The sequence below is a fragment of the Nymphaea colorata genome, chromosome 14, assembly GCF_008831285.2.
Source record: "Nymphaea colorata isolate Beijing-Zhang1983 chromosome 14, ASM883128v2, whole genome shotgun sequence".
In the NCBI taxonomy this organism is placed as follows: domain Eukaryota; kingdom Viridiplantae; phylum Streptophyta; class Magnoliopsida; order Nymphaeales; family Nymphaeaceae; genus Nymphaea; species Nymphaea colorata.
The window spans coordinates 7,991,624-8,010,888 of record NC_045151.1 but is presented as its reverse complement, the minus strand read 5'-3'; the positions used below and the strand labels follow the sequence as shown (position 1 = coordinate 8,010,888).

General features: G+C 38.2%; 2 protein-coding genes across 4 annotated transcripts in view; both read left to right on the top strand.

The window, feature by feature from the left end:
* The window catches only part of LOC116267539 (KH domain-containing protein At4g18375), a 36,420-nt gene that overhangs the window by 2,743 nt on the left and 14,412 nt on the right, over positions 1–19,265 (top strand). Inside the window, exons 3-9 of one of the 3 annotated variants that reach the window (XM_050075217.1) lie at positions 5,767–6,276; positions 6,369–6,611; positions 6,687–6,941; positions 7,302–7,357; positions 7,460–7,550; positions 13,066–13,210; positions 13,295–13,650. In XM_050075217.1, coding sequence (XP_049931174.1) covers positions 5,767–6,276; positions 6,369–6,611; positions 6,687–6,941; positions 7,302–7,357; positions 7,460–7,550; positions 13,066–13,167 — 1,257 coding nt within the window. In that variant the 3' untranslated portion in view covers positions 13,168–13,210; positions 13,295–13,650. Of the gene's footprint in view, positions 1–5,766; positions 6,277–6,368; positions 6,612–6,686; positions 6,942–7,301; positions 7,358–7,459; positions 7,551–13,065; positions 13,211–13,294; positions 13,651–19,265 lie in introns of those variants that run through there. The other 2 variants (XM_050075218.1, XM_031649316.2) reach the window with 2 other exon arrangements.
* LOC126409228 (uncharacterized) lies at positions 9,352–13,140 on the top strand. The gene is made up of 2 exons (XM_050075220.1): positions 9,352–12,907; positions 13,006–13,140. The coding sequence occupies exon 1, from the start codon at positions 11,242–11,244 to the stop codon at positions 12,526–12,528; it is 1,287 nt and encodes a 428-aa protein (XP_049931177.1). The 5' UTR covers positions 9,352–11,241; the 3' UTR covers positions 12,529–12,907; positions 13,006–13,140.

The window sequence follows — 19,265 nt, the reverse complement described above, 5'->3', positions numbered from 1 at the left end:
AAAGTTTTCATTGAAGTCCTTACTTTAGGAAAAGAGGTACAATTATGGTTTTTTTATTAACAATTGAGGAGGACAGGTGCTTGGAAAATAAACTGAGGCAATTGGCCTTAATTTTCTGGGGTGGGGGTATTTGAGGGGGTGTTTTGTTGGGGGGGGGGTGTGGGGTGAGGGTTCTTTATGGGAGTGGTTGGGATAGATAATCAGTGCTTGATGGTTTTGTAACTTTTATGATCACGAGAAAAATGAGAAAAATACATATTTTTTAAAAAATGTGAAAAACATATTTATCGTGCTTTCTTAGGTTTTTATCATGTTTTTACCATGTTTCCTTTTTAACGTTAGTGACATCATGGGTTCACCTTTAGACATCAATTAAATTATTTATGATCATTCTTATCATCATTAAGACATTATTTTATTATTTTATCTAGCTTTTCTAATGCCTTCTTATCTATGTTGTTAATGTGTTAAATATGTATATTAGTACAATCTGAAGCAATTTTTAAGGTGGTTCCACCTGCAGTTGAATGTGTTATAATATGCACTGATTTGTGCAATCTGTTATATGTATATTATGTGTTATATGTACAATCTGTTGTAAACTTGTAATGTATATTATATGTACTGATTTGATACGACTTTTGTTTGGAATGTTTCAAATGAAATAGTCTATAAGGCCTATAACTGAAATAGTTTATAAGAAATGCAAGCATTCTGTTCATTATGTGAACAAGAATGATGTGTCTTCTTTTGTGTATCAAACTAAGGCATCCACTAGAACAGAACAGCACAGTTTTCCAACATGTAAACAAGCTGGAAATGTACTGTTAATCTCACATGAAACAAGAACAGAACAGTTTTTCATGTTTTACTTTTTGGCATTACTTACAAAGTGTAATCATTCAATTAGAACAGAACAGAACAGTTTTACAAGTTTTACTTGGAATAGAAGCTTACAGTTCAGTCAGTAAGTACATAATTTTATTATGTAATGGTTAACATAACTAAAAATAAAAAAAAAACGGTCACCTTTTTTGCCTAGATGCCTAGTCCCGCCTATGCACTGCCTGGACGCCTTGGCAACATAGCTTCTTATTTATTTCATATTTGTTTTATTTTTACCTAATTTTTAGGGTTTTTTCATTTTTATAAAAATTTGCCAAAATTTTTCTGAAATTTTCTCAAGAAAAACAACTTTGCCAAAAAATACCTGGGAAAAACTTTGCCATTAAAAACCTGAGGAATGATGTTTGTATCTATGGTTTAAACTTTAAAGTGTGCATGGGCAACACTTATCAATGGGCCTAGGCTACTCGTAAAATGTCGGCATGCCTTGGTGCTTTTCTTTTCTTTGCTCTCTCTCTTTCTTCTTCTTCTTCTTCTTCTTCTTCTTCTTCAATCGTTCTTTTTCATTTTCTTCTTTCATTTTCTTCCTTCATTTTTTCTTCCTTTTTCATTTTACTTTTGCTTTGCTCTTATTCCCTCTTTTTCTTTTCGTTTTGTTCTTCTTATGTTTGCCATATGCATCATATGTATGTTGTAGTTCTTTTTTTTCGTGAACTTGTGCACGTGTCTATTTTTTTAGAACTTCTGCATATCTACCACACACACAAACACATATTTTTGTGGTTCGTTGTTGTTTTATTATTTCTTTTCTCTTTCTTTACTTCCTCCTATTTTTCTTCCCTTTTAGTCATACTTTTTATATAATATATTCTTTTTCTTATTTTTTTTATCGGCCAATGTGTACACATGTGTTGATACTATTATTCATTTTAATTGTTGTGGTTGTTATAAGTGGATAATCATATAATTTTAGTTGTTGAATGTGTAATCTTTTTTTTAAAAAATTTAATACATCAACACATTGCCTAGGCTGTGCTTAGCAATTTTGACATGGTATCTGCATCTTGTTATAGGTTATCATGTTTGTGCCTTCCAAGCTATGTTGCAAGGCTCTCAGGTGCAGGGCCTAGCGCCTAGGTGGGCCTATGGGAGCCTAGGTAAAAAAGTAATTTGTTTTTTTTTAAATTTTTCTTAATTATGTTAATAAGTCAAGTTATTTGATTAACTATTACTAATATTTGAAATGTGGAGAGTAGTAACATAACAGACATAGTCAACTTAAACAATCAAAAATTGATTGTTGACTTCATTGAATATGCAAAATCAATAGAGGAAGTTTAACATTATTCATTAAATGTAATCTAAGACAAGAAAAAAAAAACTAAATCTAATCTCTGGAAGAAGGAATGTAAATCTGCAAGAAGGCTTTAGTCCATTTGTACTTAAAGAAAGACATAATATAATAAAAAAGACTATTAGTACATAATATTATACATATAAGTACTCAACAGTAACAATGCATATAAGTACATAACCATACTAAAGTATGCATATAACAGGTATCACAATACTACATATTATATAACAGGCTAACAATATACATATACTATGTAATAGACTAAGTGGCTTACAACATAATATTATACATATAAGTGCACAACAGTAACAATGCATATAAGTACATAACCATACTAAAGTATGCATATAACAGGTATCACAATACTACATATTATATAACAGGCTAACAATATACATATACTATGTAATAGACTAAGTGGCTTACAATGTGTACATATAACAACATAATCAACATAACAATGCCTAAAAATACGTAATCAATACAAAATAAAGTACATAACAATATATACTCAATTAAGAAACTTAAATTGAAAGGGAAGGTGACTTTTCATTTTCCCATGGACTAGGTGTGTTGGCGCCTAGGCTCCAACACGTAACCCGTCGCCTAAGTGGTGGACTTAGGCGATGTGTGGACTGGCGCTTAGTCCATGCCTAGGCGAGGCCTTAACAACATAGCTTCCAAGATTGGTCAGGCTTCTGATTTTGTGGCTGTGGCTTCCTAGTTTGAGATAGTTTACATCAAGGTTTTAAAACCTTGTGACTTGGGACTTGACTCGTAACTCATGGGGTCAACTCATGACCTGCAGGGTCAACTCAGTCACTTGGTCTGGTTTTGATAACTTTTTTCTTACATAAATTATATTTTCATATGTATAAAATAAAATAGTGTTTTTGATTCATTATAAGACTGATAAATTTCACATAACATGTAGAATAATGTATATGCATATATACAATACAAATTTTAGTAATATTTTTACTACTACAATTATACAAATATACCTGCGTTAGCATGTGTATACTACACTGAAAATTTGATATGACATGCAAATTTTGGTATCATTTACAGGTATATTTGTGTAATATACACTAGTATTATCCATATCGTACAATATGGAGCAATATCATATAATACGTATCACATAGGTTTATTAACCTATGCGATACAAGCACGATACACAAAATGCATGTGTATCATGCCCACATTGGCTGTATCTTATGATACGACACTGTATCTTACGATACTACCCCGTGTCTTACAATACAACATATACAGACCGTATCTTACGATACAACTTTATTTTTCAAAGTTGACATTTTTTTAACCATTTCTTTCCCCTTCCATTTTCAACATTTCTAAGAGTTGTGGGAGGTTGAGTTTTCACCATTTTAAAAACCAAGAAATCATTGTCTTAAAGGAACAATCAGCAGCTTGAAGGGATGAGGATGAAGAAGAATGGTTCTTGTATTGATTGGTAATAATTATGATGTTATTTAATTATAAACATTATTTCAATTCTCATTTGATAGTGAATGACCACGAATTATACATTCTGAGGTGATATGTAATACTTTTAAGTTCAGTCTTTATTTTATGAATAATGAATCATTAATGTTCGTTATATGTATAATGATTTTTTTTATATTGAACGCAATTTTCTTGATTTTTCAAGATTTGTTTTTCAATTTTTTCTCTATTTTCCTGATTCTTTATGAATTAGAAAATATTTACGATACTTTATGATACACTTATGATACACTACGATATGAGTGTCAGTTGGTCCGACCGATACACATTACGATACACTTTTTACAACATTGATGTACACTATAGATCATATCCATAGATGACCTCGATTACACTCACCTGTCACTCGGCCAAAACTCAGATGACTCGGCATGGTCATCCCATGACTTAGCCTAGCCTTGGCAATTATTGGTTTTCCCATTTTTTTTGACCAGGTTGAGGACCGAGTCATCAGGTCAGCCAAGTCAACTTGGGGGGCTTTTAAATGTTAGTTTTCATTAATCTGCAAATTGCAGTTCAATTGTTCTTTTATATTTACTCTTGTGATAGCTCTTTCGTGCTTTCTACTGAAAAACTGGTATTAGGTTATGATGGTTCCTTCACCTGTTTTTTAATAGGTCTGATGATCAAGAACTGCATGACTGGTTCATGTGTTATTGCTCTCTTGTTTCAAGATACTACTGAGCAATGTCCTTCTTGTATTTCTTTATTTCAATACATGTTCGTCTCCTTTTTATTCATATAAGTAATAAGAGCACTCTCCATGCTGGTCAATCCAATTTGTTAAATATAAAGCATAGCCACAGATATCATATTTTTTTTTGGAAAAAGCACAATATTAACGTAAAAAAACAAGAAAAACACAAAAAAAAAAAGAAAAATCACATTTTTTGGAAAAGAACATGCAAAAATGTTTATTGTGTTTTATAGTATTTTTATCACACTTTTGTCTTGTTTATTCCCCTTTTTCTGTTTTTCTCTTTTCTACCATTAATATCATCGTTAATTTCAATTTTAAACTTAAATTAAATTATTTATCATCATTACAAAATTAATTTTATCATTTTATCTAGTTATTATTATGCCTTCTTATTAGTTTCTCATTTATTTATTTTTACCTGGTTTTAGGTCTTTTTTAATTTTTTTAAAAAATTTGCCAAGTTTTCCCCAAGAAAGACAACTTTGCTGAAAAATATGCAAGGAAAACCTTGCCATCAATGCCAAAGAACAATATTTGTGGCTATGGTATAGAGGGGTACTTTTTAGTGGCAATCACCCTAGTTGCTGCTTCTAGTGATAGGAACACTCCAATACACTGAAGCATTTTCTTTTTTTCCTGTGTTTTGTGTTATCTTCTGGGAAATATGAAGTTTCCGATGCATGGTCATATTGGTTGACTGTTTCTGAGTTCTTGATGATTGTTTGTACCATGGGAATAGTTTGTGGGCATATTGACGACTTGGAGATAATTCAATTTGTTGAAACTTAAAATATTTCTACCTGGAAATGGTCTGGCCATGACATGGATAATCACCATATTGTATTTCAATGGAGCAATAATATCATGGTTGCTTGTCCAATAGTCAAATAAACAAGGTAGATAGTCTACAAGAACCAGGATTTTGAGCTTTCATTAGGTGATCGCATTCTTTGCTTTGTCCAGCATATTTTTAAACATAATTTTTGCAGCTTATGTTCTACTATCACAAGGGTGCTGCAATTAGGCTGCCACACCAGAGTTAGGTGACATAATTGCAGCGAAATATGTTTGAAAAATGGGGCACCTCTGCATTCATATACATGGCATACTGACTTTCTGTATGTGTATCTGATAAATATTTGAATAGGGAAAAAAATAATAGCCGTTCAAGAATTACTCTAGCTTAGACAGTATCAGAATATGTTAGACTAAAAAGTAGGCATCTGATTTCTCTTTCTTTTTCTCCTCTGTTCTTACCTCAACCAGTTTTCTCTTGTACTTCAAATGTTGTTTTGCCTTTGATTGATCGTGTCACAAGTTTCCATGACATCAGATTGCAGGGGACCAAGAGGCAGTGAAGAAGGCTCTGTATGCAGTATCAGCTATCCTGTATAAGTTCTCACCAAAAGAGGAAATTTCATTGGATACTACAGTACCAGAAATCACTGAAATTACTCCAATTATTATCCCATCTGATGTGCCTATCTACACTAGTGGTGGTTTTTTCCCCAGTGCTGACCCTCTTGTGCATCCACCAAGGTCTCTTGCACCAGCACTTGGCTCTACACCACATTTACCAGAATTGCATGGATATGTTGCTGATGCAGGGAGCCAGTGGCCCCTCTATTCTTCTTCTGTTCCTGTTGTTTCTGGATATGGTGGTGCTGCTCGCTCTGAGGAATTAGTGGTCCGGGTTCTTTGCCCTTCTGATAAAATTGGTCGAGTCATTGGCAAAGGTGGAAGCTCTATCAAAAGTGTGAGGCAGGCAACGGGTGCTCGTATTGATGTTGATGACCTTAAAGGCAGTTCTGACGAGTGTGTCATCACTGTCAATGCTACAGAGGTTGGGCTATGCTTCGATTGGTGCTGTTATACTTTTAATTCTTCACTTTTCTGATTATATGGTTTAATATGTGAATATGTCACATTCTGCAGTCTGTCGATGATGTCAAATCTGTTGCTGTTGAAGCTGTCCTGCTGTTGCAGGGCAAGATCAATGACAATTCAGATGATGACAGTGTTATGATGCGGTTGCTTGTTCCGTCTAAGGTCATTGGTTGTCTTATTGGCAAGGGTGGTTACATTATAAATGAAATGCGCAAGAAAACAAAAGCTGATATTCGTATCTCGAAAGGCGAGAAACCGAAGTGTGCTGCTGCTGATGAGGAGCTAGTTGAGGTTTGACTTTGCTGTTATTTTATATTGCTTTTAGATCGGTTTTCTCATGAATAACACACGCCGTTTCTTCTTTAGGTTTCTGGAGAAGTAGGGAATGTAAGGGATGCCCTTACCCAGATTGTTTTGAGGCTGAGAGATGATGTGCTCAAAGATAAAGATGGTGATCATCCAGCTTCTGAACCTCCTCTTTATCCTGGCAGTGTGCCTACACTTTCCACCTTCCCAGCTGTTCCATCTGCAGCTCCCTTGAGCTACGACACAAGGATGGATACTGGAAATGGACTGGGTATGCTATCATCTTCTGCTCTTCATGGATATGGGTCCTATCAGGTAATTCCAGCGAAATCCAGTCTTGTTTCTGAAAATACATTGTTTTACATGAATTGCAAACCTCCATCACATGGTTGTGAGATGTGGGTGCAGCAAGGCTATACAAGCACACATATACACATGTATACACACACTATCCGAAAGAAAACTTATACATGTATAGAAGAATTACAGATAAGATGTACAGTATAGTATATTGCCACACCCAAGCTGCACTGCACCTGCATGGTGTCAATGTGGATGTGGCAGCCCAAATAGAAGTTTTCATCTTAATGAGGACTATGCTTATTATGAATTCTGTTTTTCTGCTGTCCTTTCTGTTTCAAATTCTCTATCTTTTCATCCATTTTTTGTGTGAAGGCTGCTGACACTGGTTATGGATCACTTTCATCATACACGTCTAAGTCTTATGGAGGGTATGTCTTTTCTGAGTCTCTAATAGTGAATTGGTTAGCTTCTTCTCCTTTTCAGGATTTTATGTCTTGATTCTTCATCTTCTTATCCGACATGCATTGCAGGTTGTCTTCTAGTTCAGAGATGGTTATTCCTGGAAGCGCAATTGGTAAAGTGATGGGAAAATCTGGTGCAAACATCGGAAATATTCGCAAGGTTGGTGGTATTATTATTTTTCTCACACAAATATGTCTTTTTGTCTGTTCATTTCAGATTCTAGACCATCTTATTCTCATTTTAGCCATCTTCTTCTTCTTCTTCTTCTTTTTTTTTTTCACTTATGTGTATATTTTTATATATGTTGCTGGAAATTTGTGGTCCCTTGTCTATCTTCACAAATTTGTATGCTTGCACCTTTTTATTTGTGCATGCGCCTTTGTTGAGGGTGCATCTTGTGTGGCTTTTGACTTTTGAGAGGCACCATGATATAGTAACAACTAGAAGTCTGAATAACACGATTTTCATGTTCCACCTATTTGGCTGAACCGTTGGTCAATTGTCTACAGGCTTCATTGATGGATTAGTACCAGCTATAAATGGAATAGAGGTCCCATGATCTACATGTGTGTGGTCCTTTGACGTTTGATCCAGAAAAAGAAAATTTTCCCATTAATACCTTAAGGGGCCGTTTGATGCATTGGAAATATGGAGTTGGAAAGAAAACTTATTTCAGGAATTGAAGAAATGGAAACAAAATCCAGATTTTCAAAACCTTTTTGTGTTTGTTGTACTTGGGTTTATGTTCCAGGAAATAAATTTCTCAGTTTGATAAGAATGAAAGAAAGAAACTACAAAATAGTTGGATTAAGCATTGCTTGAGAATCCAACGGTAACTTTTTTCGTCCTGGAAATTTTTTTCCACCCCTTGAGATGGAAAGAAATTTCCTGAAAAAACTTTCTGAAAACCAACCCAACGTTCACTTTTTTCATCCAAAGTTTGATGGGCTAGAAAAATTTTCAAAAATTTGAATTTTATTTACATGGCTACAGGAAATATCCTGCCCATCAAACGGGCCCTAAAATTGTCTTGCCGACAAGAACCTAAGAATGATATTTGTGATAATGATTTAGACACATTGGACTAGAAAAGTTTGAGATGTAAAACTTTTAAACTATACCATGGTTTTAGATTTGCCCTGGGCCTGTCCAAACCGGTCTAGTGCTGAAGTGGCAAGCCTGGGTTTGACTCGAGCTTAAGCTGGGCTCAGATATAGGACCAGGCCTGGTCCAAGGGGCAGTTCTAAATTGGCGATGATTTATATGTTGCTGAACTATTTGTTACACAAGTCATCTTCTTAGAACTTTCAAACTACAAAAAAAGGCGTTAAATAAAAACTTATTAAACTAAGAAAAAGATGGAAGAAAATCAATACTGGAGCCAACATAGCTCATTTCAGTGCTACATTCTTTGATATGTAATAATCTCTTTAAACTTCATAAACACCTGATTTCTCTTCTGTAATTTTCTTTACAATAGAAAAAACAATTAAAAGACTCTGAAAAACTAACGAAATTAGAAAAAAAAAATATCAAGGGGTTCTTTTTCTCATTATGAGGAGGTCACGCCTAGCTGATTTTCTGAGGAGCTAATCTCAATGCATGCTACTTTTCATGTTAATGAAAATGTTACTGTTGTTCATTGTACAGTAAGCCTTGAAGATTGTAAGTAGGCATTCAAACTGTCCACATTTTGGCCAGGCTATGCTTAACCTTGAGTGTGCCACATTTTAGACTTTTAGTAAATGAAGTTTGTAGAACACTAATCATATCCCAATCTTTAATGAACCCCACTAAAACTCAATCCTTTTGTGATGAAAAAGAAAAGAAAAGAAAAGGAAAAAATGTGGAAGTCCTACAAAGTATGCGGTGATGTTACATGGATGCACCACAATAGAATTTTTTTTTTTTGGGTTCCGGGGTGGGGGGGGGTGTGGTGGAGGAGAGCTTTCTATACCATTGACATAATCCCATGCTTTATATGGGGATTAATTAAAATCAATAATTACACTAAGCCCTTACTATTATGGAGATAAAAGGCTAGAACCTGAGACAGGAACAAATTAGCCCCTCACCAATAGCCCTACGTTCTTAAAACTCCCCTCAAGTTGGGGCATAGGTATCAACACCATGAGAAACTTGAACTTGCAAGAGGTGTAATGAAAATGTCTGCAATTTGATCATCATAAGTACACAATTTGTAGAAATATGACCTCTTGCCCCATGCCATGTGGCTGTGGTTCACAGTTTAAAAAATCTGATCAGATTTGTCTCTGCTGTTGTCAGTTATGTTAAACAGTTTTCTTCCTTGCATCTTACCAGATTTAGTTGTCGGTTGAAAGTACAACCACCTTCACCATGACCTTGATTTCTATCCACTTTGAGAATGTCTTTCTTTTGTTTTCTTCACTAGCCTTTGATTGTAGGTATCTCTCAAAAAAATTGTACTACTTCTAGTGATGCATCTTTACATGGTGTAGCACTTTTGTGAATTCCAGCTAGATGTTGCTTGATTCTTGTTGTACCAAAACTACCTTGCAATTATTGCATCTCAAATTGTTTTTTTTTTCTTTATGATTAGATCTTCTTCAATACAATTTTCATGCTGGATTTGTTCGTGGCATTTTTCTCAAGCTTGAGTTGTCAATTGCATATGTGTTTCAATAAGAATCAAGAAACATCAGTTCACAACTTAAATATAATCATCACATTGACACGATGACGACAAACCAAAAAGTGCAATGTTGTATGGAAATGCAATGTGTAGGTGGACGAACGTGATGAATGATTATCATCCATAAAAGCCCAATTAAAAAGGTCAACAATATTCAAAAAATAGTTCCCAATGAACGTGACAAACATAGGAAACTAATAATACTTCTCATTCTCAAGGCTGATTGAGAACTAGATGTTACTTAACAAAAGCAATTGGAATATGAACATGGGTCTTAATGTAGTAGATGAATTTATAGATCATCAATATGATGAATTTGTATATTTGCAAGTGTGTCAATGTTAAGGGTTGGACCCTGCAGGTTATGGGTCTAACTAAATAGGGAGTCACAAGGTTAGGTAGATGGATCAGGTGGATATTAGGAGATAATATAACCCACCCCAATCTAAAGAAGTGTATATGTTTCTTAAGGAGTTAATTGTACGTATCCTACGATACGAACCCGTATTGTACGATACGTACCGTATCGTTTTTAAATAACGGTACGGTACACCCTCCGTATCGTAAATAGGGGGTGTATTGTACCCGTTTCGTACGATACGAGGCGATACACCCCGTATCGTACGATACGGGCTGATTTCGCAAAAGGGGGCCCGATACCTACTTATTGGGCTTCTTTTTGAAAAAAATCCTTCGTTCTTCATTTCTCAAGCTCGGATACTGCCGTCAGGGAGGGCGATCGTCCATTTTCACTATCAAAAAGTTGATTTTCACCGTGAAATCGAAGATTAAGAGGTTGATTTGTGCGTGGGTGGTTGATTTTCGTTGGGAGGAAAGGGGTTTTCTTCATTTCTTCTTCGTAAGGTATAAAATCTCATGTTTTTACCATGTATTCATAATTTTTTATCGTATAATCGTAGATTGATAGATTTTGAGTGTTTTTCATTAAGTTTACCATAGGATTTCGTTTTTTTTTTTTGAAGATATGGATCCCACATGGCAATGGTGCGAAAGGGTGAAGGAGAATAACCGCTTGAAACTCAAATGTAGCTTCTATGGGAATACATTTTCAGGAGAGATTAGTAGAATGAAACACCATTTGATAGGGACCTCCAAAGATGCGCCTCCTTGTGGTGGAGGACCAAACAAACCTTTGCCTCCATATGTGCGTCAGCAATGTTTAGATATGCTTCATGCTTTACATCAAAAGAGAGGATACAAAAAGAAATTGAAGAAGCAGATGTAGGCTATAATGAGCCTTTGGAAGATGAAGAAGAAGAGGAAGAAGCTTGTGAATGTGACGATGAAGATGATACCATTCTAAGAACAGATTTGGAGACCTCAAGAGGTAGAGATCGTAGAGGAAAAGGGATCATGTATGAAGGAGGTCGATCTGGCGTAACGGGAAGGAAGAGAAGAGGCACAACAGATAGGGCCAGGCGTGGTATGCGACCACCTAGTGGTAGAGTTCCTACTGGTAGGTCTAGTGTTGGCTCTATTAAGAGCTTTTTCCTTTCATATACTAGCCCAGGTAGTCAGCCGCAGATTCGTGCTGCTATGACATCTAAAGATATGCTATATCAAGCACAAAAGATGGTAGGAAAATGGTTTTATGATGCCTGTATTCCATTTAATGCAACTAATTCTTTTCAATTCCAAGCCATGGCAGATGCAATTGTTTCTATAGGCCCCGGATTCAAAATGTCATCATATTATCAGTTGAGGGGTAAAATTCTTCAAGATACAGCGAAAGAAGTGTCTGAACATTGCGATGAATTGAAATTATCTTGGAAGGAAACAGGTTGCTCCATTATGTCAGATGGATGGACTGATACAAGGTCAAGAACACTTGTAAATTTTCTTATTTATTGCCCTAAAGGTACAATGTTTTTGAAATCTCTTGACTTGTCTGATGTTCCTAAGACTGCTGAGATTTTGTTCAATGTTTTTGATAATGTCGTACAAGAAGTTGGACTTGCAAACGTTGTACAGTTTATTACAGATAATGCTACAAATTATAGAGCTGCAGGAGATTTGTTCTTTCAAAAGTATGGAACATTCTTTTGGAGTCCATGTGTCACTCATTGTGTTAATCTTATGCTTCAAGATCTTAATGAGATGCAGGATATGAAATCAGCCATTGACCAATGTCAAGAGGTAACAAAATTTATCTATAATAATGCATATGTATTGAATTTGATGAAAAAGTTTACAAAAGGAGTTGAATTGATACGACCTGCACAAACTAGATTTGCCACAAATGTATTGACTGTGCAGAGTGTGGTGAAACAAAGAACTCCTTTGAGGCAGATGTTCGCTAGTGAAGAATGGACTGCATATCCACATGCTCATAAAAGAAATGCTTCTTTAGTTGTCAATATCATATTTAATAACGAATTTTGGGAATCATGTGAAGCTATTGAAAGTTTGTGTTCCATTAGTGAAAATCCTCAGGTTAGCTGACAACAAGGATAGGCCTTCCATAGGATACTTATATGAGGCCATGGATAACGCAAAAGAGGCAATTCGAGACAACTTAAAAGGAAAGAAAAAATTATATATGCCCATATGGAAGATGATAGATAAAAGGTGGACTGGACAACTTCATCAACCTCTTCATGCAGCAGCTTACTATCTAAATCCTGCAATTAGATTTTCTCCTACATTTAAGAAGGACAGAAAAGTCTTAAGTGGTTTGTTGGATTGTATTAACGTGTTAGTGGCAGATTCTAGAGAACAAGATGCCGTCAGCAATGAGTTAGATCTATATAATACTTGTTATCGAGGCATGGGACAACCTGTCGCCGTTCGAGCCAAGACAACCATGCGTCCAAGTAAACTGGTAAATACATAGAAATGTTTAATTTACTTTGCATTTGTTACATTTGATTCTTTTAGAACTTTCACATTGATTTGTTATAACGTTATATTTTTGTTTAGATTTGTGGTTGAATAGGTATGTGTTTGATTGTCTAAACCTAGCACGTTTTGCAATGAAAGTCCTCAGCCAGACATGCAGTGCTAGTGGATGCGAAAGGAACTGGAGTGTGTTCCAACATATCCATAGCAAAAAAAGGAATAGGCTCGAACATAAAAGGTTGAATGACCTTGTCTTTGTTCGATATAATATGAGGTTGAAAGAAAGGTAATATAACTTAATGTTTACATTTTTTGTACAATATATTTATATGAAATTATATATTAACAAGTTTTCTCTTATGTAACGTAGAGAATTACAAAAAACATCAGCAAGGAAGCACACATCTCAGTTCGATCCTATCAGCTTGGAAAACTTTGACGATCTGGAGCTATGGATTGAGGAAGAACCGGCTACAATATTTGATGATGAAGATCTTGAATGCTTCAACCTTGAAGCTGAAGCAACAGAAGACTTTGTTGATGAAGGAGAGTCTGCTAGTGCTACTGCTGGTGCTGAATATGTTGGTGAGGATCTTCCAATTCTTGACGATGAAGATGAAGAAGAAGATGAAGATGAAGATAAAGATGATGAAGATTATGAATGATGAATCATTATATGTATCGAACCACTTAAGAGTTATCTATGGTTGTTGAACACTTGAATGTTGTATGACTTTATCACTTTATGACTTATGCTTTGTTGATTGAAATTGAATGATATTGTTATGAATTTTGATGTCTATGAAGTATGAATGATGAACCGTGAACGCGTAAGTTTATAGCATTTAGCAATAATAAGTCTATCATTATCTAAAACATGTTTTCTATGAAGAATTTATTATTTTTAATTTTTTCTGATTTTTTTATGAATTTTCTGATTTTTTTAATTTTTTTCTGATTTATTATTATTATTTTTAAAAAATTTACGATACGGTTACGATACGTTATGATACGTTACGATACAGCGTATCTTAAAGCCCGACCGATACGCCTTACGATACGCGTTTTACAACATTGAGTTAACCCTAATTACGAATGAAATTAGAGATTTCAGTGGAGGCTGGGCTTTCACGAGGGCAAAGTGTGTGAGTTGATCTCCCCTATTAGTCGGAGGCTAACATTGGTATCAGAGCTATGACTAATCCCAACAAGGTGACCTCGAAGAATGTTATGGTAGCGGAGGCACAGGGAGCCTAGGAGGAATCGATGGCGTTGATGAATAAGAGACTGCACGCCATCGAAAACCAGAACAAGGAGGCAGAAGCTTGGATGCAGGCATTTCATGGCCGATCAACACGCCTTGGTGACGATGATCAAGGATATGCTTCAGCCGAGTCGTGGATTAGGGTCGCCCAGTACCGAACGAACAGAGACGGCTAACGGTGAGTTTCGTCGTCGTCGACCCCCTCCTTCTTTCCCTCCTCCTCCTCCTCCCCCTTCGTTAGGCGAGGGGCCCGATTCTGAATTCATCCGCTGAAACAGAGGAACCGGTGTAGGGCCTTGGAAGTAGCCTAGAATGGACTTCCCACGATTCTCAGGGGAGGACCCTTTGAGCCGGATCTTCAAGTCGGAGCAGTTCTTCAAATGCCATGGAATCATCGACGAGCAGAGGGTGGGTCATGCTGCCATCCACTTCGATGGATCTGCTATCAGGTGTGCTATTAGGTGGTACATGTGGCTGGTGATGCAGCATGACAGACCGGGATGGGATGGGCTAGTTGATGCCATGAAATCACGTTTTGGACCTTCGACGTTTCTTGACTAGAACGTCGAAATATCCACAATCAAACAAAAGGGATCCATCGTCGAGTACCAAGAATGCTTTGAGGAGCTTAGTAACTTGGTCAAAGGATGGCCGATTGAAGCGCTTGTGGGAGCATTCCTAGGTGGCCCAAAAGAGGAAATCAAGATTGAGGTGCAGGCTGCAAATGCCCGCATGCTTCTAGACTGTTTTGAGCTAGCACAGATGGTGGAAAAGAAACACAGGCGTCTCAGCGGAAACAACAAGCTGTGGGGTATTGACAGAGGCAACAACCAACGTTCAATGTGGTGTGGGATATGATTGCTGGTGGACACAGGCTTTACCCACAATTTCATTGCAGAAAAGACAGCTAAGGCCTTGGGTTGCACAATCGAGCAACAACCAACGTTCAATGTGGTGGTAGGAGACGGGAGCACATTGAAATGCAAGGGCTGGTGTTCACTGCTGGAAATTCAGGGCCACAAATTCCTAGTTGAACTGTTTACCTTGGCCATGGCGGGAACCGATTTGATACTAGGAATCCAATGGCTGCGCAGCCTGGGCGAAGTGGTATGAGATTTCGTAGGCATGCAGATGGATTTTGATCAAAATGGGGGGAGCAGACATATTCTAATTGATGCTGCTAAGAAGCCGGATGAGGAACAACCAACTGCCAAACTATTAAATGGTAAGGTTGCATCCCTAATGTTGCTGGTGGCGTCTGATCAAGAACCAGCTGATGCAGCAGAGGGTCGACGATGGCAAGGCTGTATCAATCCCAAGCACTTAGAGGAGCTGCTGAAGGAATTCAGCAATGTATTTGAAGCACCGAGAGGACTACCACCAGCAAGAGCAAGTGATCACAACATCGACTTACAGCCAGGGGCCAGGGCCGTGAGACTGCGCCCCTATAGGTACATCCATTATCAAAAGGAGAACTTGGAAAAAATGGTGCAAGAGATGCTTAAAGATGGCATTATCCAGCCTAATCACAACCCCTTCGCTTCCCCAACACTGCCAATCAAGAAAAAAAGATGGTAGTTGGGGGTTTTGTGTAGATTATCGAGTCCTCATTGCTATCATGGTAAAAAGCTGCTACCGCATTCCTATAATTGAAGATCTTTTGGACATGGGGGCGTTTCTTTTTCAGAGCTGGATCTTCGAGCAGACTATCACCAAATAAGGTGAAACCTGCGGATGTCCCCAAGACAACATTTAGAACTCATGATGAGCTGTACGAGTTCAAGGTCATGACCTTCAGGCTGACTAATGCCCCAGCCACCTTCCAGTCATTAATGAATGGCGTGTTCAGACAGACCATTCCTACGCCAATTTGTGTTGGTGTTTTTTGACGATATCCTAGTCTGTAGTGTAGGCAAGGAGGAACATTGGAGGCACTTACGACTGGTTTTGTCGACGCTACAACAGCACCAATTGCATGCAAAAAGGGCTAAGTGCGTCTTCGAAACAGGGCAGCTTGCACATTTGGGGCATGTAATCAGTCAAGGAAAGGTAGAGATGGAAGGGGATAAGGTGGACGCCGTAGGAAGATGGAAACCCCTAAAATTTGTCAAGGAGCTGCGCTCATTTTTGGGCCTTGCTGGTTACTACTGTAAATTCGTGCAAGGTTATGGCTGGATCGCTGCACCACTAGTGGAGCTGACAAAGAGGGACAGGTTCAAATGGGAAGGCCAGGAGGAAGAATTATTTGAAAGGCTGAAACAAGCCATCACGACCGCACCTGTCCTAAGGATGCTCGACTTCAATCTTCCTTTTGTGGTGGAAACTGGCGCTTCAGGCCAAGGAGTGGAGGTCCTCAGCCAAGAACATCTGCCCATCACTTTTTTTAGCAAAATGTTGGGGCCTTCATTTAAGGCAAGGTCGGCCTATGAACGAGAATTGATGGCCATTGTACTTGCAGTCCTGAATAGAAACAATATCTGATGGGCTGTCGATTCATGGTGGTAACCGACCACCACAGCCTCAAATACTACTTGCAGCAGCAGTCCTTGTCCCCAATCTTACAATGCTGAATTGTTAAACTCATGGGGCTTGACTTCGAGATTAGTTTCGAAAAGGGAAGGAGAACCCAATGGTGGACAGGCTGTCACGCGCTAGCGATCAGTTGAGTGCTATGTCACATAGGTACGGGTGCGGGTACGGACCATTTTCAAAAAATTTGGGTGCGGGGGTACGACCGTACACACACGCGGACATATATATATATATGTCAAAAAATTTCAAAATGAATAACATATTCACAAAACACAGTATGAAAGTAATTAACATACAAATATATCAGCTTTGTTGATTCTCCGTCGCATCATCAAGATTAGAAGGAGCAACAGGTCACGCTTTTAAGATATATTGACATCGCTATGGTTAGGCTCACACTATTATCGAAGAGTCAAGTTATAGAGAAGGAATTGATTTTGGAAACATTGTATGGAAGATTTTAAATTAAAAGTTGTGGGGAACTATGTACAAGAAAGGTTTAGAGTGAAAAAGAAAACAAGAAAAGGGAGGGGGATTTTTAATTTTCAACTCAAAAACTGGACAACTTTGGACTTGGTCAAAGTTGACCGAGTCCGAAAATGGACAAAAATGATCCTGAGTACGTTGACTGTACCTGATACTGTGTTGACCGCACCAGGGCCGTACCTGTACCCGTAGCCGTACCATACGGGTACTCCTCCTTAAGAGGAGTACCCATGTGACATAGGTTGGGTGAGTTTCTAATGACCCTAATGACTTTCTCTTAGGCGTAGGTAAAGCTGCGGGACAGGATTAAGCAGGTGCATAAGGCAGCATCTATACAAGACATTAAGAGGCACATAAGTAGCAGCCTGACCAAATGCTTTGGGTATGTGTGGTGAGAACCATACATGTACTACCACTGAAGGGTGTTTATACCTCTCGAATTGGAGCTGAGGGAGACATTTTTGGTGCATTTCCGTAACTCCAAGGTAGCAGGTCATGAGGGAGTGGAAAGGACATATAGGAGGATGCAATCCTTTTTCTATTGGCCTGCGATGAAGAGGTCGATCACAGATTATGTTAGGAGGTGCCAAGTCTGCCAACAAAACAAGCAAGAAACCAGGAAGCCCGTAGGGTTACTACAGCCATTTCCTATTCCGGACCGCATATGTGTGGATATTTCCATAGATTTCGTGGAAGGGCTGTCAAAATCTAGGGGAAAGTCAGCCATTTTGGTGGTGGTAGATCGTTTATTGAAACATGCCCATGTCATAGCATTAACCCACCCTTTTTCTGCGAAGACAGTGGCTTGAGCTTTCCATGACTACGTGGGAAAACTCCATGGCATGCCTCGAACGATAGTCAGTGATTGAGACTCCCTCTTTCTGAGCTCATTTTCAAAGGAATACTTCCAATTTCAAGGCTCCAAGCTGCAGATGTCGACAGCCTATCATCCGTAATCGGATGGGCAGACGGAGATAGTGAACAAAAGCCTTGAAACTTACCTCAGGTGCTTCACAGGGCAACGTCCAAAATTGTGGGCAGACTACCTGAGTTGGGCTGAATATGCTTATAACATGGGTTGGCACTCTTCCATAGGGATCACGCCCTTCGAAGTTGTCTATGGACGCCCCCACCGGAGATACCAACCAGGAACAGCAATGGAGGAAGATGTAGATGTCCAGTTGAGATGCAAGGATGCAGTCCTCTAAGATCTCAAACAGCACCTAGCTACCGCTTGAAACTGCATGGTGATACAGTATGACAGGAGACACCGAGACTTGCAGCTGAAGGAAGGTGACTGGGTCTTCCTTCAACGCCCTACCCATGGCATGGGCTCAACCATAAAGAAGGACAGTGGCAAGTTGGCGCCAAGGTTTGTTGGCCCATACCAAGTTAAAAGGAAGATAGGCTCTATAGCCTATGAACTTGGGTTGCCTGAAGGAAGCTTAATCCAACCAGTGTTTCACGTTTCAAAGTTGAAAGTTGAAACCCTGTTTCAATCCACCCACGAGTATGGAAGCCAGAGCTGCTCCTGCACTAACTGAACCAGCAGCCATATACCCCTATTACAGGCTGGGAATTCGAAGGGTCAGACAAGGGAAGCAGCTACAAACTGAATGGCTTATTGAATGGAACACTTATGATGATCTGCCAGCAACCTGGGTGTTAGCAACCGACATACTGTCTTGTTTTCTAGAGTTCACACCTTGAGGACAAAGTGTTTTGTAAGGGGGGGAGCATTGTTTAGGGTTGGACCCTGGGGGTTATAGGTCTGACTAAATAGGGAGTCATAGGGGTAGGTAGATGGATCAGGTGGATATTAGGAGATAATAGCCCACCCCAATCTAAAGAAGTATATATGTTTCTTAGTGAGCTAACCCCAATTACAAATGAAATTAGAGATTTCAGTGGAGGCTGGGCTTTCACCGGAGCAGAGTTCGTGAGTTGATCTCCCCTGTTAGTCACAGGCTAACAGTCAAGATAAATTATAAGAGATTTAGAACTGGGTTATAACATAGTCATTGTAGAAACACACACCAAGATGGAGAGAAAGAGAAGG

Excerpts from the sequence above, each read along its gene's own strand:
- LOC126409228 (XM_050075220.1), top strand. The coding sequence starts at position 11,242 with ATGTTTAGATATGCTTCATGCTTTACATCAAAAGAGAGGATACAAAAA.